The sequence below is a fragment of the Nicotiana tabacum genome, chromosome 2 (genome assembly GCF_000715075.1).
Source record: "Nicotiana tabacum cultivar K326 chromosome 2, ASM71507v2, whole genome shotgun sequence".
NCBI lineage: Eukaryota > Viridiplantae > Streptophyta > Magnoliopsida > Solanales > Solanaceae > Nicotiana > Nicotiana tabacum.
Genome location: NC_134081.1, coordinates 74,070,133 through 74,094,595, shown reverse-complemented (window position 1 = coordinate 74,094,595; position 24,463 = coordinate 74,070,133). Strand labels below are relative to the sequence as shown.

General features: G+C 35.3%; 1 protein-coding gene and 1 pseudogene across 6 annotated transcripts; both read right to left on the bottom strand.

The window, feature by feature from the left end:
* Positions 1–1,053: 1,053 nt before the first annotated feature.
* LOC107780258 (putative WRKY transcription factor 2) lies at positions 1,054–7,028 on the bottom strand. Of its 6 annotated transcripts, none has more exons than XM_016600790.2 (6): positions 6,678–7,028; positions 4,924–5,358; positions 3,079–3,267; positions 2,112–2,986; positions 1,856–2,014; positions 1,054–1,768 (listed from the first exon to the last, which is right to left on the bottom strand). In XM_016600790.2, exons 2-6 carry the CDS (start codon positions 5,344–5,346, stop codon positions 1,219–1,221), a joined length of 2,196 nt encoding a protein of 731 aa, XP_016456276.1. In that variant the 5' UTR covers positions 5,347–5,358; positions 6,678–7,028; the 3' UTR covers positions 1,054–1,218. The 6 variants fall into 6 exon arrangements, with proteins under 6 accessions (XP_016456276.1, XP_075090509.1, XP_016456274.1 ...); XM_075234408.1 differs by having other exon boundaries at positions 2,112–2,974; XM_016600788.2 differs by having other exon boundaries at positions 2,112–2,974; positions 6,601–6,718.
* Positions 7,029–21,990: 14,962 nt separating this feature from the next.
* Positions 21,991–22,564, bottom strand: LOC107780262 (uncharacterized; annotated as a pseudogene).
* Positions 22,565–24,463: the final 1,899 nt, after the last annotated feature.

Sequence of the window (24,463 nt, the reverse complement as noted above, 5' to 3'; positions counted from 1 at the left end):
TTAGAATAGTCTCTCTACTATAAATAGATTTAATCTTTTATATAGTAATTTATGGAGTATATTTTTAATTATACTGAATAATATATTTTAATGTATTTAAATCATTATGTAATAATAAGTAATACCATATACCCAATATTATTGTTTTGGGAAATTATATTTTACATTGATTAAAATCTTTAATTATATATTTTTACTTATGTTTTATGTTTTAATTAAATAAAAAAATTGATTTAATTTTTTTATATAATAAATATTTAAATTTATTTTTTTAATAATACTAATTGTAAATTGAACCTTTACTGTTTTTTTCATAATTTGACATTCAAATACTACTTTTTGAAAAGACTAATCAAAAATAATTTACTTATCAAATATTGCAACAACAAAAAACACTTCTCGAATATATTGGTCAAACATAAAATGTTACTCTCCAAAAATACTTTTTTCGAGAAACACTTTCAAAATAAGCAGTTTTTAGTTGCTTGGCCAAATGAACCGGCAGTAATAGTAAAAGACAAGCTGCAGGCAAAGGCCTAAACAAACGATGGAAATAATATCCAAAGAATTCAAACCTGTTTTTCCCACTCCCATCACCTCAAAAATAACTAGTTGAAAAGATTGAAGGGGGAAGAGACCTTTGGAACTACCCTAGTACAGCTTTTAAAGGAATACGATTGAAGCAAAATTAAAGAATTTGACACTATTATTATTAATAGATACAAAAGATGGTGGACTAGAAGCTTAGGTTACTTCAAAGAATGATACAAGACAACTGAGCAATTCTATATTGGTTTACTTTGGTATACAAATTTAACAAACTGGCATAAGGAGTTCGGTCTTCTTTTTGGAGAAAAACCGATTTATTATACTGAACCTCAGATACCCCTGCTTCAATACATAAAAGAATAGTGCATACAACTATTTTCTACAAGGTTTTTTGCATGAGGAGAACATTACAACATTTAATTGCCATGGAACTTTTCAAAGTTCAGTGAACTTTTCCACGTTAACCTGAAACTGGTTGTCAGAATAGCAAGAAGCTGAAGCACAAACACCAAATAAAAGGCTGCTGATATATAGTATTAGAAGGAAAAACAAAGACCAAAAAACTTCAAAGAATTTAATTATAGGACGTTGTGTAGGGGATATGCCCAGTAAAAACCAAAGTCAACATCTTTAACTTTCTTATCTTTAGAAAAGGCAAAATTTGTAAATTTACATCTGAGGTCCAAGCGGCAACCTGCTCATAAATTGCTGATAAATCGATGAGCCATTAGAGAGATCTAATCCAGGATCTGACATAGGTTCCGCCTTGGGTTCTTCCTTTGGAAACATAAATCCCCCATCATGCATGGGTCGTGGCTGTCCCAGATATGAATGAACAGGAATCTGCTGTTGCGATTTGCTTTGGTTAGGGTGAAATCCAGCCATTGCTAGACTGGCTAGGCCTTGCTGGTTAATTCCATAGCTATATCCTGGGGTAGGTCCAAATGAGCCGAGTGAAGGTTGCCTGTCAAAACGTGCCATGGCATTCTGAAGTTGTGCAGGCTCGGGCCTATGTAAATGGCTTTGAGCAGGAGGAGCAGTTACTGGAGCTGGAAGGGTGTTGGAGGCCCCTGAATTAACATGACTACTGTTGCGAGCTGCAGGAACATCGTGGTTGTGCTTCCCTTCGTAGGTGGTAATCACAGACTTCAGGTCATGTGAGGCCCTCTCAACGTGCTTCCTGACATTGCAGCCAGCACTTGTGCACTTGTAGTAACTCCTGGCAAAGAGGAAATTAATCAATTTTAGCAAACAACCTTACAAGTCAAAATTGGGGATTCTTATGAATTTTATGAATGTGATATACCTTGGATTTGGATTCCCTTTAACAACCTTTTGCCCGTACTTGCGCCAGCGATATCCATCATCAAGTATGTCCACTTCACTTGTAGTTTGCACCACAACCCTTGGCTCCCTGATGGCTCTAGTGGCACCACTCATATCTGTAGAGTAAGTCTCGAGCTTCCTAGATTATCAAGGAGATAATAACAAATAAGTAATCAGGTCAATATGATAGAATATTGGAAATCTTATTCATTAAGGTTAACGATGATAATAGAAACCTTCTTTTTGACTCTGACTCATCTCCTTCACCGTCATAACCTTGTGATACACTTCCATGAGTCCCACGATCATCTTCATCTTCATCATTTGAAAAAGTCGACGACACATCTACTGCACCCCCTGATTCCAACTGGGTGTTATTTTGAACAGGAAAAGAGGCTGATCCATTGCAGTATGCAGAGCCCAAGTGTGCTGACGACGTTACGTCAAGGTTGTTGTTCCTCCAATCAAGACCTCCAGCATCAGGTGCTTTCTGAATGTTTGCCCGACCCAGATCACCATTAGAACCACTTACACCTTGCTCTGCACCGTCTAGCTGTAGTTCACCGAGTGAATTTGTGGATCCAAGGGCTGATCTACGGTTGGGCGGCGGTTTTGGGTGATTGTGGGCTCCCTTGTATATAATCTCGGTAATATGACCCTCGTGAGATCGCTCCACTTTCTTCTTGACCGGACAATTTGGATGCGTGCACTTATAATAACTCCGAGGATACTCGCTCCCTTTAACTTGTTTCTGCCCGTATTTTCTCCAATTATAACCATCCTCAGCTGGGGCACCAACAACATTTGGATCTCCACCCACTCTTTGATCAATTTCCTCATCTTGTGGCTCATCAAGAGGTGGAGAATGCTCCATATTACTACCAACTGATTGAAAGTTCCTTGACTCTGGTGTGACATTACTATCCCTGACACCCTTCTCAGCAGAAAATCTAGGGAAATCAGATGATTGATGAAGTCCCTTCTCGCTCTGAGTCTGCATTTGTGTAGCTTCCACAGAGTGAGATAGAAGAGAGTTCTGCGAATGAACTGAAACCTTAATGTTTGGAAAGCATTGCTGAGAAATATTGGACGAGTTCACCTGCAACCAAGACTAACAAGCAATCTCAGAAATTGGAAACAAGCAGAAAATCTGTGCAGAGTGCATGTGAGTGAATGTGAGAGAGACTGAGAGAGTGTGATTACTCTGCTGGTCGTGCCAGGAAACAGAGATGGAGCAGTCTCTGGAACTGGCTTAAAAGAAAAGGACGATGAATTGATACTCTCTAAAGCATTCTCTTTCCTCTTATCAGGATCCTCCATCATAAATGTCGAGTTTCTACTCTCGATGCCTGAGGCGAATTGAAATTTTCCAGTTGTTGGAGATGGTTGCACCTGCAAAACATTGATTGAAGCATTTACATGAAGGAGAACCTTGAAGAAGAACACTTCAGTTTCAGAACTATGAGAGTTCTCGTAAAAAGTACTACTCCTTCTGTTTCAATTTATGTGAACCTATTTCTTTTTTAGTCCGTGCCAAAAAGAATGACCTATTTCCTTATTTGGAAATAATTTACCTTTATGCAATGATTTATATTCACACAAAATATATGTGCCTCATTTTACACCACAAGTTCAAAAGTCTTCTCTCTTTTCTTAAACTCCGTGCCCAGTCAAATGGGTTCACATAAATTGAAACGGAAGGAGTACTTTACAAGCACCCAATAGAAGTAACAATCGCATCAGGCCAAAAGCAAAATGATTCAAGCAAATTGTGCATTTTAATGATATAGTATCAGAAACAAGATCTTGCAAGATTAGCATCTCAACAATCTAACAGCTGTGCTGCACAAGTACATACAAAGCTTGAAGTTCTCTTCTAAAACTTAAGTAAGCCGATCAAAATGTATCTGGACCATGATGTGAAACTAGGACTCTTCAACTTCTTAAGATTCTGAAGTTTGGTTTTGCTTTTGCATCATAAAATGCAAGAGGAAGATGAACAAAGATGAAAGATCTAATTACAGAATGAACTTTGCACTGCACCAAACTTGAGGTAAGAGACCGTTGGTAAAAATAATATATCATAACACTAGTGCTACAAACTCAGAAGACGAAATCTTCCATTCAGAAGCGCAGAAAAGAATTGTATGGAGTTCCATAAAATGCAAGAATTCACTCCATGTAAAAGAGAATGCTTGTGACAGTGACACACCATAAAAAGGTCATAAAATAAGTAAAAAATATTTACTTTTATTTATGAGCTAGTGGTTTCGAGAAGAACATGATAACGACTTACAACAAAAGAGTTATCTAAGCAAGTGAGCTAATATCCTTATTCAGCTTTATAGTATTACTTACTTACTTACTTTCTTTTTTCCTTTTTTTTGTGTGGATAAGGTAAAGTAATTTTATCGAAAGTAGCACAAAGGATGTGCTATAGGAACTGTACAATGTTGTCAAAGCAAAACAGCAAAAGTTGCAAAAGTATTCCCCATTACTCCCTCTGTTTCAATTTATGTACACACTTTCCTTATTAGTCCTTTCCTAGCTGCCCTTTTTTTTTACTTTCCATTTTGACCATTTTACCCTTAATGAGAAGCTTTTATATTCATACAAATGTTATGACCCCACAAAGCTTCTATCATTTAAGCTTTTAAGAACCCAAGTTTCAAAAGTCTTCCTTTTTTCTTAAAGTCCATGCCAAATCAAACTACGTCACATAAATTAAAACGGAGGGAGTATTACTTAATTTCTACAAGTTGCAACAAAGAACAGTCATGCACTCTTGATAAAAAATCGAAGAAATTGGTAAGGTAGAACTGTTAAAATTGATACAAATATGTGTTTTCACAACTCCTCTTGTCGCATTGCAGACTCAATAGCTTATGGAGTAGTATTTAAACTTGTGTGTCATATCCTTCGATTTGTTGTTGTCATCCCTCTTAAACTTCCAGCATTATAACATAGTTCAGAAATAAGCAACCTAAATCTGGGAATTCAATTATGTGATGGGGGCAAAGTACAAAGACTTAATCATCAAATACATACCAGTGAATTTGAGAGGAAAACAGGAGACTCCAGCAGAGATGTTGGACTAAGACCAGGAGGAATAGTTAAATAAGGAGAACGAACGCCCTGATTCTGCGACAGATCAGCAGGTCTAAGGCTCTCCGTGTTCAGTTTTGGGGCGTTAAAACCAGCTCTAGCTGCCATTCTTTCCAAGAGTCCTCCGCGAGAGCTCATTTTCTGGTCAGACTTCACTGTCGTTGCATCAGCTTGTGCTCCATCAGAAATGCCAACATGCTCTTGAGGCTCAGAAGCTAAGTTTCCACGTTGATTCTCATTTGGGAACTCAAAAGTTGATCTTGACCCAATATCATCACCTAGCAGTGAAGAGAAAAATGATCTTGGACTTGGGCTTGGAGGCATCCAATCTCCCATAATGGCAACATGGTCATCGAACCCACCCATCAATTGCGGGCACTGTTAGCATGAAATTAAGGAGTAGCATGAAATGAATACAAGTCACAAAGATTTTAAACTGCATCAAATGTTAAACCAGCTACGTTAAAATTTACTGATTGCTTCTTAACAATATCAAAGGAGTGATACTAAGAGGCCTTAAAGCTACTTCTGCCATCAGACACTTAACTGTCCGCTCAATTTCACTCTAGGTATTAAACATCTCCCTGAAGAAGAAAAAAATTAACTTCCCCTTTTCCAACAACAACAATCCTAGTATCGTCCCACAAGTGGGGTCTGGAGAGGGTAGTGTGTGCGCATACCCATGCCTAGAAGAAGGTAGAGAGGTTGTTTCCGGTAGAAACTCGGCTCAAGGAAAGATGAAGAGAAAGCAGTAGTAGCAAGCAGTAACAACAACACGATAATAAGAGAACAAAGCGGAAGGAACATGTAATAGTAGAAATCTAACAATAATAGAATATCATACTAACACTAGTACTACTAGTATGGGAAAGAAACACTCTCGACCACCTACTAGTCTTCTACCTTAATTCTCGACCTCCACACCTTCCTGTCAAGAGTCATGTTAAGCTGAAGCAAAGTCATATCCTGCCTAATCACCTTTCCCCAATACTTCTTTGGCCTACCTCTACCTCTACCTCTACCTCTCCCCTTTTTCCAATTTCTAGGAAATAGCAAATACTCGTGAAGAAGATGGATTGTTGCAGTAGATTCTCTTAGGTAACTTTGCCATTCATCAATTAAATCTAGTAATCAGAAGGCGACAGCATAAAAGTATTCACAAGATATGCCTTCATTATACCTTTTTTTTTTTGGTTATAAAACAAATCCATCAAAGGAGAACAAACACCCATAAATTGATTACATTCCAATAAAAGTAGAATTTTGATCTATGGGAGGTGTGAAGAACATGCAATTCTAGAAGCTTACTTCTCCTGCCTGTGACTGATTATAGAAAGTAAAGTTTGCAATTTTACTAAATCTTGAACCACATCAGGATCTAACAAATAAGGAAACAGCAAAAAACAAAAACAAAAAAACATTTTCCAGGCAAAAGGGCCATCAGAAAGAAAAAACACAACAACATCGTACCTAGAACGAACTGAAACCATAAACCATGAGCAGTGAGAGGAAGAAACATAATAGAGAAACAAGGAAGATAAAAACCCAGGAGGAGAATCAATCATTAAAAGTGATGTGATGATCAAAGAATAATAAGTAATAATAACAAAGGCAAAGTACCTGAACATATAACATAAAAAAGACAGTCAAAGCAAAGAATGATAAAAATGAAGAAAGACCCTTTAATTTGGCCTGACCTCAACAGATTGATTGGATTTTCTTTTCTTTTTCCCACTTCACCAAAAGTCTTTCGCAAAAGCAATCCCCTTCACAACTTGCTGTCAATTTCCCCTCTCTCTCTATCTCTCTTTGTGGAAAATAGCTTAGCTTGGTCACAAGATTATCATTGATTAGGCAAAGAAAATAATATATATATGAATAAAAATTGAAAGTGGGGTTTGTTTTTTTGGTGGACCTCTAAATGTTTTGGAATCTTTTGAAAGAGAGAACAATAGAATTGAGGATTTTGATGAGACTTTTAACACACACAATTATGATTGCTTTTTCTACTCTCCTCTTGTCTAATACAATTCATTTCATTATTGTTTGCTTTTCCAATTTTTCTTGAGATTAATATGCTGGGCTAGACAAGAGAAAGGTAACAAAAACCCGGTTCTTGAAATGGGTAATATTATCCAAGTTTGACCAGCCAATGATAGAGAGCCATATGGAACGGGTAGTTTGACTGTTCGGGCCAATTTTGAGACTAAAATGTTGTGATAAAACGGACAAATGGTAACTATAGTAATTGCACCGAATTTTTTTTGTTAACTGCAAGTACATTTTCTCAATTCAATAATTTAAATATTCGCATCGGGTAAGTTCTTCTAAAATACAAATTTAAGATTTTTGATTAAGAATAAATAAATTATTTTAGCAAGTATTATAGTATTACTAATAACGGTATATGTACTAATACAAACACCTATTTAGTACGTTCTTTTCTATTAATAATTGAAAAGTCTAAAAGAGATAGATTATGAGTTAAAACTTAAAATGTAACTTTTTCATAAATACAACATGGACAAACTATATTCGTCCTATTCACACCTGAAAACTCTCTTCAGGTGTGTTATACAGTATATATTTTGCATGCACTGCTTATGAGCTATCAATAGAAAGTTCTCTACCCTTTCAGGCATATTATTCAAGATTTAAACCAGTCAACGAATAAGAAGCACTCATAATTTTTCTGCCATATTTAACGTTTTGGATGAAATCTTAGATTATAAATTTTATGGATGATTGATGAATAGGAAGGATTCTTGTAATATGATGGTACACTTCTATTGGTTAAAAGTTTTGGAATCGATCTTTTGATGAAAATTTACCGCTCACATTCAGTATGGTGACAAAAAAATTAACAACCTTTGTCCTATATATATTGACTTTTATAGATTTCGTATATGCTTTTTCCCCTTAAGTATGATGAATAGGGTAAGCAATTAGGGGTGTGTTTGGTACGATGTTTTCCTGAAAAATGATTAGTTTTATCACTTATTTTTTTTATTTGGTTGGTGAGTGAAAAGTTTTTCCAAAAAATATTTTTTAGTGTTTGATTAGAGAGTATAAAATATTTTTAGGAAAATAATTTTTTATGCTACTCTCCTCAACCCACCTTCCCCAAAATTCTCATGTTTCTTGTACTCCCCCACCCAACGACTCTATTTTCTTCAAGAATTTAATTATTCTTTTCAAAATTCACACAAACCCAAAGGAACTAATGTGCTACTTTACTTTTTAACACAAGAACAACGTTAAAATTTGAGCTTGATAACTAAAAAGAAAATACTTTATTTTGTTGAAAAAGAAAGTATCTTTTATAACATGAAAAGAAATTACTCATTTTGTCGAATGAAAGAAAATATTTTTTCTACATCATGAAAAGAAAATACTCAATTTATTGAAATGAGAAAATATTTTTTCTACATCATGAAAGAAAGTACTCATTTTGTTGAAATGAAAGAAATTACTTTTTCTACATCATGAAAATAAAGTACACATTTTTTGAAAAAAAAAAAACTTTTTCTATTCCAGGAAAAGAAAATACTTAGTTTGTTGAAATGAAAGAAAATACATTTTCTACATCATGAAAAGAAAATACTCGTTTTGTTAAAATAAAATAATAATATTTTTTCTACATCATGATAAAAAAGTACTCAGTTTTTGAAAAAAAAATATTTTTTCTATTCCAGGAAAAGAAAATACTTAATTTGTTGAAATGAAAGAAAATATTTTTTTTACATCATGAAAGAAAGTACTCATTTTATTGAAATAAAAGAAAAATACTTTTTTCTACATCATGAAAAAAAAAGTACTTGTTTTGTTGAATGAAAGAAAATACTTTTACTAAATCATAAAAAAAAATATAATCATTTTGTTGAAATAAAAAAAAAATATTCTAAATACAACATGAAAAGAAAGTACTATTTATAATAGTTCTATTTAGGGTGGGTGGTGGGTGAGGTTGGGGTGTGGTCGGGGGGAAGGGGTAGGGGGTTGGGGGTGATTTGGAGGTGGGTTGGTGAGCATGGGAAATAGGATGGAGAAGGTTGAAAAAGAGTTTTAGAAAATGATTTTCCCTCCTTTTGATGAGGAAAATATTTTCCTCTAATTGGAGAAAAATGTGTTGATGAGAAAAATAATTTCAAACATTTAACTCAACCAAACATGAGAAAATTAAAAAATACTCATACCAAACACACCATAGAACTTCTCTCTAAAAACAAATTTTTTCGGTCTTACTACATTCACTTCTCTCTAGCTTTTTATTGATTTTTTAGTTATATGTGTAGTAAGTTTTTGGTATTTTTCCTAGAAGGAAAGAGTAACGAGACCGAAATGAGTGCTTTATATGAAAATTGATCTCTTACCTCATTTAAAGGTTTTAGGTAGGTGAACCTGACAATTATGTAATAACGGTCATTTTTTCTACAAATATAAATTAGGGGTGTACAAAAAAAAATTGATAAATCGGATCAAACTGATAATTCGAGTCAAATCAAAAAAAAAATCCGATGTGGTTTGGTTTGATATTCGGAAAAAAATCCTACCATAATTGGTTTGATTTAGTTTTAACTAAAAAAGTCAAATCGAAACCAAACCAATCCGATATTATATATATATAATTTTAAAAATATTTTATACGTATAAATATTTATTGTAATGTAATTTATAAATATTTCTTAAACTTATTTTACAATTTTATCTTTTAATGTATTATTTCAAGTTTGGACTTAACATTCTTGAATGGTCTAATATGTTTTATAGCCCATAAATATAGTAACTCATAAAAAGTTCAAATCAATACTAATGCTAACAAAATAAATTCAATTCAACACCAGAAATGACAATAGTGTTGGATATCTATTTTTAGTTTTGCATTGGTTTATAATGAAAATGCATAACTTAGTTTATCTTTTTCTTTAGTCTTAAACCTATAATTTACTTATTAGATGTACTTATTTTAGCATGACTTATATAATACTCTTAGATTATGTTTATTTTTATTATAACTTATTAATTAGCAATATTTATTTTATACGATTTTATTATCTTTGTTATTGAATAGTTTAGAACGATATTATTACTCATCTCATATTATTGTGTTATTTTCTTGAAAAATATATTACTATATAGTAATATCAATGTATCCTACTAGGACTAAAGACATATTTGGAGCACAAGTTACATATTTTATGCTATATATGAAGACTTTACCGGAAAAATTCCGAAAACCTGGAGAGAGAAAATCGAAAAAACCCGAGAAAAATCGAGATCGGAAAACTCGACTTTGTTGGTTTGATTTGATTTATAGATTTAAAAACCCGACACCATTGGTTTGGTTTGGTAATTAAAAAATTCTGACCAACTCGACTTATGTACACCCATAGTATAAATGTTTATGCAAAAGTAAATTTTTTGTAGAATTATTATTAAGCTTCATATAATTGCACAGTTGAATTTCATTTATAGTCATGCATCCAAGTCGTACGATGTTTCGTGTATAGTGATAGAGGCGGAGATAGGATTTTAACTTTATGCGTTCTGGATTTCAGAATAATGACTTCAAGTATTACAATAATTAGCTTCTAAATTTAATAACACAAATACACTGTTTGAGCAAAAGTTATTGGGTTCGGTCGAACCCGTACCCGAATTCTAGCTCCGCCCTGCATATTGATAGGTCAATTAGATATATGGATGCCACTTGCCAGTACCCAAAATTACAAAATACAAATCTTTAAAATTATATATAGAGAGAGAGATAGTCTAAACAAGAGCGTGAATCGCGATTTGGTTTTGGAGCCCCCAACATTACATTCCGAATTGTCTCAATTATTATTACCCATTCAAGGATGGTAGCTTCGCGAGGACAATGTGAATGCATTATTATGTCTTTTCATTATAAGTTTGCACCTATAATAATGCGTGTTTAATGTCTACATATTTGTACAATCACCTCGTTTATTAAGTAATTATAGATAAAGTTCTTGATATATATCACTTGATAATTTTTTACCCTTAAAATTGTACAGTTGAATTTGTTACGTGGTTTATAGACAAACAAATTGATTTGAATCCAAAAATAATAAATAAACTAGATTAAAAATAAGACTTAGCGGTTAAAATCAAAGAAAATGACAAGCTTGGCTCCGAGAGCAATGCCTCCAGGGACATAAGTGAGAATAATATAAAAGGCAAGTAAAGTTCTTTTATTTAGCTTGAGAATAGAATGTAGCATAAGTTTTGCCATGAATTTTCTGTCCTACAATGGCTGTTGAGTCTACTATTTATAGTTATACCTAGGGAAACAAGATCTCAGGATCAAGCCCCTCTTAAATAACAATAGAGGGTCCATTGATGAATATGTAATGACAAGTCATGAATGCAAATATTCTCTGTAACGGCTACTCACGTTGATCATGCTCCCTTCGGGGTCTATCCGATGTCAAATGTAGTTTTTTCTTCCGGTACTGGTTATTACATGATTTTCTTTCTACATGTCTTCGGTTCCATGTGTCACGCTATAATTCGATCATTTAATGTAAACCAATTTTACCATATATAATTATTTTAAAAAAATAATTAACTTATTGTTACATACTAAGAATTCCATTTGGCCATAGATTTTGGGAGCTTGTTTTGAAAAAAAAATAAAATGAAAACAATGTTTGTTCATAAAATATGATCAGTTTTTAAAAATAAATTTGACTCCATCTTGAGTTTCCAGCTCGTATGATACTTTATTGATGACAGCCGACACCCGATATGGGCCTTCCCACGTCGGATCCAGCTTTTCAACGTTGATTTTCCGAGTGTTCTGAGTCACTTTCCTCAAAATTAAGTCTGCTACTTTAAAGTGGTGGAGATTGTAGTATCTTTTCATCTTTTGTTTCTGAGCCACCATCCTCACGTGTGCCAAGTCCCTACGTTTATCGAGCAGTTCCATCTTCACCTGCAATGCCTCATTATTTGCTTCTTAATTTGTTCGGGAGAACCGCAAGGTTAGTTCCCCTATTTTCACCGGGATCAGAGCTTTCGCACCGTATGCGAGGGAGAAATGTGTCTCTCTCGTGCTAGATTTTGCCATTGTCCGGTACGCCCATAGCACCCGATAATTCTTTGGGTCACTTTCATTTAGCCGTTTCAAACCTCTTTTTGAGGTTTTGGATAATCACCTTATTGGTCGACTCCGCCTGTCCATTAGCGCTCGGATGGTATGGTGAGGATGTAATTCTTTTGATTTTCAAGTCTTCAAGAAATTTCGTGATTTTGGAGCCTATGAAGTGTGGTCCGTTATCGCAAGCAATTTACTTTGGTATTCCGAATCGGCAGATTATGTGTTCCCATAGAAAGTCGATAACTTCGTGCTCACCAATCTTTTGGTATGAACCTACTTCAACTCATTTAATAAAGTAATCGGTTAAAATTAAAAGGAATCTCACCCTTTGGGGATCCGGTGGCAGCATACCGACTATGTCCATCCCTCATTTCATGAATGGCCATGGGGACAGTACCGAATGCAAGAGTTCCGCCAGTCACTTTGTCGCATTTCTGAACGATGCTTTGCGTCTTCTCCATCCGGGGCCAGTAGTATCCTGCCCTAACCAGCTTTAGCACCAACGAATCTGCACCGGAATGGTTCCCGCAAATTTCTTCATGGACCTTTCTCATCACGTAGTCTGCCTCCAAGTCTCCTAAACATCGGGCCAACAGGCCTTGGTATAATCTCCTATATAATTGTCCACCCATAAGGCTGTAGCGAGTCGCTTTGGTGCGTAATGTTCGGGACGCCTTCGGGTCTTTGGGCAACTTGTCATGCCAAAGATACTCGATGAACTCATTCCTTCAGTCCCAGACTAGGTTGGTTGTATTTACTTTATAATAGCCGTCCATATCTAGTATTGAATGAAGAAGTCGAACGACAGTACCTTAGCCGGATCCTTTCATCTCCGTACACGATCCCAAATTAGCCAATGCATCTGCTTTCACATTCTCTTCTTTCGGAATGTGCGTGATTGACCATTCCCTGAATCGTGCAAGCAACGCCTGGACTTTATTCACATATTGTTGCATGCGTTCCTCTTTTGTATTGAAAATCCCGTACACTTGGTTCACTACCAGCTGGGAATCACATCTGATCTCTATGACCTCGGAGCCAAGTCCCCAGGCCAGCTAAAGTTCTGCAATCAAAGCCTCATACTCGGCTTCATTGTAGTTAACATAATAGTTTTTATGGCCTGCTTCAGGGTTTTCCCCGAGGGCGTGATTAGGACTACCCGAGTCCGGACCCTTTCACATTGGAAGCCCAGTCTATGAACAAGGTCCAAACTCCTGATGTCGTTTCCGATACTATAACCGCTTCTTTAGCAGCCAAGGGTAATAGCCCAAGACTGAAATCGAAGTCGGCCAAAACTTGTGATTTGATCGCAGTACTATGTTTGTACTCAATATCAAACTCACTAATTTTGACTACCCACTTAGCCAGTCGGCCTGACAACTCAGACTTATGAAGAACATTCTGCAAGGAGAAAGTTGTCACAACAGCGATCGAGTGGCACTAAAAATAAGGCCTAAGCTTTCGAGAGGCGACTACGAGAGCTATGGCTAGTTTTTCGAGGTGCGGATAATGAGTCTCCGCTCCTGACAAAATTTTACTAACATAAAAGATAGAAAATTGCGTACCTTCGTCTTTCCGGACTAGAACGGCACTTACCGCTACCTCAGAGACCGCTAAGTATATTAGCAATTGTTTACCTTCACCCGGTTTTGATAGTAGCGGGGGGCTTGATAGATAACGTTTTAGGTCTTTCAAGGCCTGCTGACATTTCGTAGTCCATTAGAAATTCTTCTTCTTCTTCATAAGTGAGAAGAAGTGATAACATTTTTCCGAGGATCGAGAGATGAACCTGCTCAAAGCAGCTAATCTTTCGGTTAGCCTCTGTACTTCTTTTACGCTCGTTAATTGGTTCGGGATGTCTTCAATGACCTTGATTTTATCAGGATTTACCTCGTTCCCTCTCTGTGAGACCAAGAAACCCAAGAACTTACCGGAGCCAACCCCGAACGCACATTTTTCCGAGTTGAGCTTCATGTTATGCTTTCTCAAGATATCGAAGGTATCTTGGAGGTGCTTTAAATGATCACCTGTATTCAAAGACTTTGACCAACATGTCATATATGTACATTTCCATTGTTTTACCCATTTGCTTTTCGAACATCTTGTTCACGAGCCTTTGATAAGTGGCTCTGGTACTTTTAAGCCCGAAGGGCATCATATTATAACAATATGTACCAAAGTTTATTATGAATGAAGTTTTTTCCTGATCCTCCGGGTTCATCGTGATTTGATTGTACCAGGAATAGGCATCGAGGAAACTCATTAACTCGTGCCCGACCGTTGCATCAATCATTTGATCAATGATTAGCAATGGGAACGAGCCTTTAGGCCACGCATTATTCAAGTATTTATAATCTACGCACATTCGAAACTTGTTATTCTTTTTAGGAACCACAACTACATTAGCTAACCATTCGGGATACTTTACCTCCCAGATTTAACAAATGTCAAGTAGTCAAGTTACCTATTCTTTAACTAACCTGTTTCTGACCTCGGCTATTGGGAGTTTCTTTTGCCTTACCGGAGGGAAGCTTGGGTCCAGGCTTAGCTTGTGCACGGCCACCTTTAGTGGGATGCCTGTCATATCTGAGTGTGACCATGCAAAACAATCAATGTTAGCTTTAAGAAAATTAATAAATCTTGACCTGAGTTCAGGATTGAGTCATGTTCCCAAGTGATACTTCCTCTTCAAGAATTCTTCGAACAAATCCACTTGCTCGAGTTCTTTTGCCGTGGATTTGGTCGCGTCCGTCTCTTCTGGTACCTGAAAGTATCTCGGTACCTGGTGGGATTCCGATGACTCCTCGCCTTTATCATCTTCACTTGGCACGGGAGCAGGCGCCGGTTCATGTAATTGCTATTTGTTGGGCTCCTTCCCTTTACTGATGGAAATAGAGACTGCGTTCATTTATCTTGTTATCGCTTGATCTCCTCTTATCTGCTTGATTCCCTCTGGGGTCGGGAATTTTAGCAATTGGTGAGACGTTGATGGTACGACCTTCATCTCATGTAACCATGGCCTATCGAGAATTATGTTGTAGCCCATGTCGCCATCCACCACTTCAAATAAGGTGGTCTTTGTTATCCCTTCGGCGTTCGTGGGCAGCAGGATCTCTCCTCGGGTTTTCACATTTGCCAGGTTGAACCCGGCGAGGAGCTTTGTTGCCGGAATGATACTTCCGGTTAATTTGGCTTGTTCCGTCACTCTCCATTGAATGATGTTGGTTGAGCTTCCTGGGTTAACAACACGCTTAATCTTGAAATCTAGAACACTAAGAGAGATTACTAGGGCATCGTTACGCGGCAGAAGAAGTCCGTCGGCGTCCTCCTCCGTGAAGGTAATGTCATCTTCGGCGACTTCCCGGAGTCTCTTGATATAGGTAACTGATACCTTCATCTTCTTGGCCGATGAGAAGGTTATGCCATTGATTTCATTTCCTCCAACAATCATGTTGATAGTCAACCGATGAGGGTTTTCTCCATCTTCAAGGGTTTTGTATTGTCCCGATTGCGGTCATAATTGTTCTTGGCTCGGTCACTCAAGAACTCCCTAAGATGGCCATTTTTTAGCAATGTTGCCACCTCCTCGCGCAGATGACGACAGTCCCCAGTTCTATGGCCATGATTTCCATAATATTCACACTACAAGTTAGGATTTCTCTGGCTAGGATCAGATCTGATTTTCTTTGGGAATCGTTCTCCTTTGATATTCCTCATTGCCGATACCAACTCCACTACACTGATGTTGAAATTGTAATCTGACAACCTGGGATATGTAAAATCACGGGTCCCCCATACCTCTTTTTCTTTTAACGATCTGTTGTTTCGGCCACGGTCAGTTCTTCTGTTGGGACCAAACCTATCCAAGGACCGAAACCTTTTGTTGTCGTGTCCCTCGGCTCTCTCGTAAGGCAAGAAATGGCCTTTAGAAGATCACCGGTCTGCATCAAAATCACCTTTGAACTTATCCTGATTCTTGTCTCGGTCTCATCCCTTGTTTGATGTCGGAAACCCGAGTTGATCATCTTCAATCCTTATTTTCGATTCATAGCGGTTATGGACATCTGCCCATGTGGTTGCTTGGAATTCGAGCAGGCTTTCCTTCAACTTTCGGAAGGCGTCAGAGCTTTTCGGGTTCAAACCCTTTGTGAATGCCTCCGCTGTCCATTTGTCTGGTACGGTCGATGGTAGCTTCCTCTCTTTCTGGAATCTAATCACGAACTCCCACAACAATTCAGACTCACCCTGTGCGATCCTAAATATATCCGCCTTCGTGGCTTGGATCTTTATGGCCCCGACATGGGCCTTAATAAATGAATCTACAAGCATTTCAAAAGAGTAAATTGAATACTCGGTTTGAACGGCAACTGAGTTATTTTTTTGAATCCGGGCCCTTTAAAATTAGTGGTGCATCCGGAATCTAATCCATTCAAGCGTGAAACTCCTTCGTGTTTTGATCCATCCGCTCATTCATCTCCCTCATGAATCTCATGAGTTCGATTTTGAAGGGATAATTACCGTTGTCGTTATCAGATCCGCTACCGGTCCCCCCGACACTGTCAAAGCAGACCTCACCCCTCGGGGTATTGTTATCAACTCTTTGAGCCGTCTGATTTGCAGGGACGCCAAGCGGAACCAGGCCTCTTTCGTTTGCATTATTAGAAGCACCTAACAATGCATGCTTCAATTCTGTCATGACTTGGTCCTGCCTTGAGAGGTGGCTCATGATGGCCTTATGTTGCTCTCTCAAGAACCTTACTGTTTCCGCAACGTGTTCATCTTTTGCGTCATCGGGAGTAGGCTCCCGTACATGTCGTGGGTACTGTCCTCCATGGACTGGGGTTGCCTCATCCCCCTCATTGCGGGTGTCGCTGGTTGAATCCTCATGTTGAGGTAGATTTTTATGTCCCTCTACGTTGTGTGCGATGTTGACATTGTTAGCTGCCATTTTTGATTTTTTTGCTAAGAAACAAAGAATCAAACAAGTTAGTAATAAACACAAGGATCAATTCAATTACGCAATTGTCTAAGACCCACGGTGGGTGCCAAAATATTTACCCGAAAAACTGTATAGTTGAATTTGTTAAGTGATTTATAGACAAGCGAACTGATTTGATCCAAAAATAATAAATAAACCATATTAAAAATAAGAAATAACAAGCTTGGCTCTAAGAGCATTGCCTCCCGGGGATAGAAGTGAGAATAATATAAAGAGCAAGTAAAGTTCTTTTATTTAGCTTGAGAATAGAATGTAGCATAAGTGTTGCCAAGAATTTCCTGTCCTACAATGGTTGTTGAATCTACTATTTATGGCTATACCTAGGGAAACAAGATCCTAAGATCAAACCCCTCTTATATGACAATAAAGTGGCCATTGATGAATATGTAACGGCATGCCATGAATGTAAATATTCTCTGTAATGGCTGCTCATTTAATACCAGGGAATATTCTTCATTGAATGTTATCCGATGACAAGCATTCGATATGCTCACGTTGATCATGCTCCCTCCGGGGTCTATCTGAAGTCAATTGTAGCTTTTGCTCCCGGTACTGGTTATTACACGATTTGCTTTCTACATGTCTTCGATTTCACGTGTCACGCTACCATTCGATCATTTAATGTAAACCAGTTTTACCCTATACAATAATTTAATAAAAAAAATAATTAACTTATTGTTACATACTAAGAATTACGTTTAGCCATGGATTTTGGGAGTTTGTTTTGAAAAAAAAAAATGAAAACAATGTTTGTTCATAGAATATGATGAATTTTTAAAAATAAATTTGAAAAAAAAATTCAAGTTCCCAAAAACTGGCTTGGGGCAGTATCTCGGTGAAAATTTTCTTTCCACTCATAAATTTTCAACTTTTTTCAAATAAAATGCATGTTTAAATACAACTTCAACTTCCAAAAATTATTTTTCAACACAACTTCAAATACTTATTTTTTAAGTTTCAACCAAATCTATGTACAAATACTAGCTAAAATTTATTGAGGATGTGAAATAATATTTACATTCTCGATAAATATAACTTGTAACTGTAATGAATACCTTTTATTTAAATCATATCCGTGAGCACGATTATTTATCATTCTCTTGAAAGATGTAGACAAAAAAGCCTAATTTTCCATGAAAATTTCCACATGATAAGTTTATGTTCAATTCTCACTATTCAAGTTCTTTGTCTCACCCACTAATTTTTCATTTTTAATTAAGAATATAAAAGAGTTTAAGTTTAGTGCATTTATAATATTGCTCTGTCAAATAAAATTAACTTGCAAATCTTCATATTGAGAGAGAAGAAAGATTAAGCAAAGTATTATGGACCGCTCGAGTGTCCGTATTACGTGCTAGTGTGATTAGCAAAGAGACAAGAGGGGAACAACGTATTTCAGACCATTTATTTGGAATCATTCGACGTGGGTGGTGGGGGACATTGACTTATTTAGAGTAAATCTACGATATTTTGTAATCAAATAAAGAATGATTGGCACTGGCTATTTTATTCTGCACCAGAAAAGGACTTCCACACAGTTTACGGAATTACAATATTCCCAAGAGGTTTTCAAAATTTGTTATAAATTAAAAGAGGAACTGAAATTTAGTAATGGAAAAATTCCAAGATGAAAAACTGATTTTTTTATATTATAGATTTAGAGTGACAACAAGCCGAATAGTAGTCTCTTGATTAGCTTGGAAATTGTTAGGCTTTGCTTTCATAAATGTGATAACTAACTTCGAAAAGTATTTCTTTAATAATAGTGAAATTATTGATAAAAGAAAAGACAGAGGGGAACAAAGTGGCTATTAAAATGGTTTTGGATCAAGATGTTTAGTTAATACATACATACATCAAGTGTTTTAAGTGAATAGCTATATTTATGACATAACACAAGGTATGTATATATATTACTAGTCCATTATCGACAAATTAATATTGTAGAAGCAAAAGGCTAGCTATAGAATCTAATAAAAGTAAAATAAATCGGGAGAAAAAGAAAAAGAAAAAGAGAAAAGTAATAAAAGGGAAAAAAAAGTAAGCAATGTACGTAAGAAAAGTAGCACTGGAAATTATGCACTGGCCTAGGGATTATCAAGGGGAAATGAAAATAGAATAGTATAGTAATAGTTAAATAGTGGAATCTATTTAGGTAAGTATAGTTTATGCAAGGAAAAGCCAAAGCAGGAGTGACATTTTTGTTTGTTAGTGATAACAACATGTCAATTGGGAACATTATGGACAAACAACTGGTCGAATTTTCTGACGTCTAATTTTATTACTCTAATAAACAAAATAGGGTGCATTGCAGTTGCGAAGCCAAAAGATGACCAGAGGCTTGGAGCTTAAAAGCCAAAGTTTAAGTGGAGTTCTTTAAATTAAAAATTTAATAAATATTTTTATTTAGAATCTATTTTTAATTCTTTGAAATGCAAAGTCGTTAATTATTTTTTATAATCGATTTTTCTAATAATATTTTAATATATATAGTCATATATGGTTTGGAAGAGAGAGCGCGCGCTAATCCATTTAATTTTCTCTTTTTCTTGAACTTTATTATCGTCTAACTCAACTAGATTAATGACCTGTTCGTCTAAAAAATACTCCCCTATATTACTAATTTAGTTTTCTATTGCTCGCAAATTTTTTATCAAGAGCTCTTTTTTAAAATTATATTAAATTTTCAACTCTTCTCTCTCTCTCTCTCTTTTAATTTTTTCGGATAACAAAATTTATATTTTCTAGTTGACATATTTAAATTCTAATAAATATTTTAAAAATATACCTATGAAGTAAAAATAACAAATACAAGATAAAAAGATACTAGAAAGTTAGAATGAAAGAACCCGATTCAAGAAGTTTGAAGACTTAATTCTAAACTTCGTACTGCTACTTCAAATATTTCCCACAAACTTTAAATGTGAGAAAGAACAGAAATGAGACGCAATATATTGTATCGAAAGTAAATGTTAACTATGTTTTTGTAGAAGCGATATAAATTATCGGAAGTTTTGAAAAACAAATAGTTGATCGTAGAGAAAGTAAGGAAGAATATAAGACAAAGTATGTAAATTAATGGAAAATGTGAAATAAAAGATTGTGGCTCTTGCATAAACTAAGAAAGAGAGTGTAAAGTTTTAACACATTTTCTACTGAAAAAGTCAAAAGTGGAATAACAATTTTCCTTATCAAATCCATTTCTTACTAGTATGTAAATGATTTATAGAGTTATTCTTATTTCCCTATTTTTTAAATAAATCGGTCACTTAATTATTCACAAAGCTAAATGTTTGCTTTCCTTTTATATGAAAATTTTAATTTTTTTAAGAATATTACTCAATATTTTCCAAAAAAATAAATTATAATCCTATTATTTTTAGAAAATGGCGTCTCCAAATTTGGGGGCCTAAAGCAGTAACTTAAGTTACTTCATAGTTAAGCCGGCACCGGAGATGACACTATTTCGAAATGCCATTGAACTTATTGATCATTTAAGTTATTAGGATTTAATAATTATATAATATAGGAAACCGTTTAACACAATACATAAAATATGAACTAAAACTATTGAGTATGAGCTAAAATAAAGTACTTATTTTTTTTATGATTTGTTTTGTTTATTGAATGGCAGTCCGATGTTTGGCATTTGGCAGACCCAGTCAATAGAGGATGTTTAGACCAAGTCTTTGTCTTTTCTTACTCACACTACTCTATCCTTGCCTGTACATGAGTACACAATTAAAACTGGCATGGATTTCTGTATCCTTAACCGATTCCAATAGATTAAAAAGTCTTTTTTCGATTTTTTTTCTTTTTTGGCGGCCCGTTTACTACAACATAATCCTCTTTCTTTATGCGGACTTGGAACTAATAACGATAAAAGTAAACTCATACAGACAGAGTGAAAATTAAAATCGTAATAAGAATTATCCATACAAACTAAATTAGATCTCAATAACCTATATACTGAAGATTAAATGCACGTACCAAACATGTATCTCTAGTCCCCACACGCTCATTGTGCCTTGCACCTATTTTTTCTCCATTAAAAATGGTTTCACAATGCTTGTTAATTTCTTTTTTCTAAAAGAATTGGCAATTTTCATATTTTGTACAATAGCCTTGTTCAGTGGCGAAGCCAAAAAATTTCGGAAGGGTGTTCAAATTTGAAATAAGTAAAAAAAAAAATCTAACAAAGGGTGTTCAATATATGATATGTACCTCCAAAACCTAATATTTTACTTATATACGCAATGTAATTTTTCGACAAAGGGTGGTCAAGTGTGGCTTCGCCCGTGCCTTGTTATATATTTGAACAATATCTCCTTCCTACTTGTTAATTTATTTTGATATAATATCTTTTCAATTAGCTTTTATGACATATTTAATATTTTAGCATAAGATGTTATTGTTAAGCGCACATACTCTAGACAACCATGAAATTAGGTAAAACTAGCACAGTATAGCCAGTTTTTGCTCTGGTCATTTAAAAATGGTCAGCGTTTACCAAGTCAATGAAAAATATCCATATAAACATCCCTTTGAAGAATGCATGTCAAAGATAGAAGAACGAATATAACTTTTTAGTGGGCCAACTTATTAAGGCCCATTTACAGATTGTATCACAAGATATAAAGCCCAAACTGTTTCGCAAACATAATATAAGCCCACCTCTTGTATGTGCTTGAATTGCCAAAATAAACATGAGAAAACTTCATTTGTAGCCATCCGGAAAAAACTAATGACAATAGCTAGCCACAAAATAAACCATACAATTAACAATCCAAAACTAATTAAAAGACTAGCCCAAGACTACTGCCACTCAAAACCCTAACTTCCTTCTCTCAGCGATCATACGCATTTTCCTCAGCCGAATAAGTCGTTGTTATCCCAAATATCCATTTGTATTACTCCCATTTTGACGGATACCATTTGAGCCCGAACCCGAACCCAAATTGGTATTTTGTATCCTTGCAAATTCACCTAAGTGCAAATTGGACCCATTATTATTCGTATTCAAAGCTTCCAGCAAAGTCCCAAATTGCGGCCCGTTTGACTCCAACAGCGAACTGAATTGCCCATTAGTCATACCAATCACTCTACTACGGTTCTGATCAAAAGCTGGAATTGCAGGTATACCAAAGCTGGAATTGCAGGTATACCAAAGCTGGAACTGAAGATGAAACTGAAGACGACGTCGTTGAGGAGGAAATTTTCTTATTGGATGAAGAAGAACGTTTTGTGTTCTTACGAGAACCACCACCAACTGGAATATTCCTAGGAGTACCACCTTTGGCCCAATACCTACGACAACTCTTACAAAAGTGACGTGGCTGAGAAATATTATAATTGTTGTAATAACATAATTTTGTGTTTGGTGAATCGCATCTTGGACATTTCAAGTGTTCTTGCTCTGGAAATTGTGGTTTTATTTGTGTATAAATTGATGGATCTTGCATATTTAATTTTCTCTTTAGCCTATAAAAATTCAGTCTTTTTGAAATAAACCAAGTGAATTAGTAGTATTGAAACAAAAAAAAAATGGTTCTTAGTAGTATTGAAACAAAAATTTGTATAGTGAATATATACAAAAATAGATTGTCATTATACAAAAAATATACTAAATAGACTGTCACTATATAAAATATAGGCTTGGTTTAGTAGTGAATTAGTAGTGTTGAAACAAAAATTATATAAAAATAGACTGTCACTATATAATTTATATACAATAGACTGTCATTATACAAAATATGTACAAAATAGACTGTTACTATACAAAATATATACTAAATAGACTGTCACTATACAAAAAATATACAAAATATACTGTCACTATACAAAAATATACTAAATAGACTGTCACTATATAATTTATATACAATAGACTATCACTATACAAAATATATACAAAATAAACTGTCACTATACAAAATATATACTAAATAGATTGTCACTATACAAAAAATATATACAAAATATACTCCCACTAATATAAAATAGACTGTCACTATACAACAAATATACAAAATAGACATTTCGGGCTATTAGTTATAATATGTTTGGGCCGAAGGGCTATTTTGTGTCAATGGGCAAAAATATGAGCTATTAAAATTTTGAGGGGTTATAGACGGTAGTTTTCTCAACAAACATCTTCAGCTTCGGACCGAACTTTTGGATTGATTTGTAGGCGAAGATCACTTTTAGCCGGCGGTCAAAACTAATTATATTCGATAACCGAGCGGCTATACTGACACTTTTGAGAGCGGCTATTAAGTGTCATTTTGTTTCATGACTCAAATAATTAGTTCATAAAGCGAATTAATATCTAATAATGTTATCTGTCAATCCAAAAAATTTCACTTCTACTCAACTCTTCTTTAAAAGTTAAAAGTGAATTCGGAAACTAACTTACGTAACAATATATACAGTTATCATTCACCAATTAGCGTAAAAGTAAGAGAAAGTTAAAGTCATTATGTACATTTTGAAAAGCTTCTATAATTGATGTGGAGAAGATATAGCAAATCAAGCTTTTTATCACTGTTGAAGGACAAAATGGAATCGATTGCATTACTATTGAGCTTTAGCGTCAATTAGCTAATGATCACCATCTTTGAAACTCCTTTAGGACCACCAATTGGCAATTGCAATAATACGCTTGAGTGACTATAGCTTGGTCGATTTTCCCAACATTTTCTTCTCTAAATCTTTTCAAAGTTTCTTGGCTCTAATGAGATTTGACCTTCGCACCATTTAGATACAATGTGAAACTTCAACCAATAGACTAGAGTTAAGGTATTAATGTTTTTTCCACTTCTTTTCAATTTATATTTAAAATTCGTTGGCATGTATGATGGAATTCGTTTAGATCTATTTCAGTTGCCACTGAAATGGAATATGAAAAAATACAACTTTTGCTTTCGTATCTTAGACGGGGGAATTCTTGAAAGGCATACGAATACGCCTCTCGCAAATGAATATAGACTCAATTCTTAAATGAGGGGGTCTTTTTGGGAGTCCAAAATCTAATTGTGGTATTTTTGGACTCAAACGACACAAATAGGTAAAAAAACTGAGTATCATTTTATATATAGTGCGGTTATTCACCGCGCTATTCCTTAACGACACGTTTGTCCGTTAAGGTATAGTACGGTGAATAACCGCGCTATATTTGAACTAAAAATTGGCGGGATGTATAGCGCACATATAGAATTCCCTAGCGCCTTCTATATGTGCGCTATACCTATATAAAAAATTGTGTCATCTCCTTCCCCCCACCAGAACGCGAACCAGCAGACCCCAAAAATCGATCCCCCTATTTTTTAAGGGAAAAAACTCCATTTGAGCTCCGTCCCACA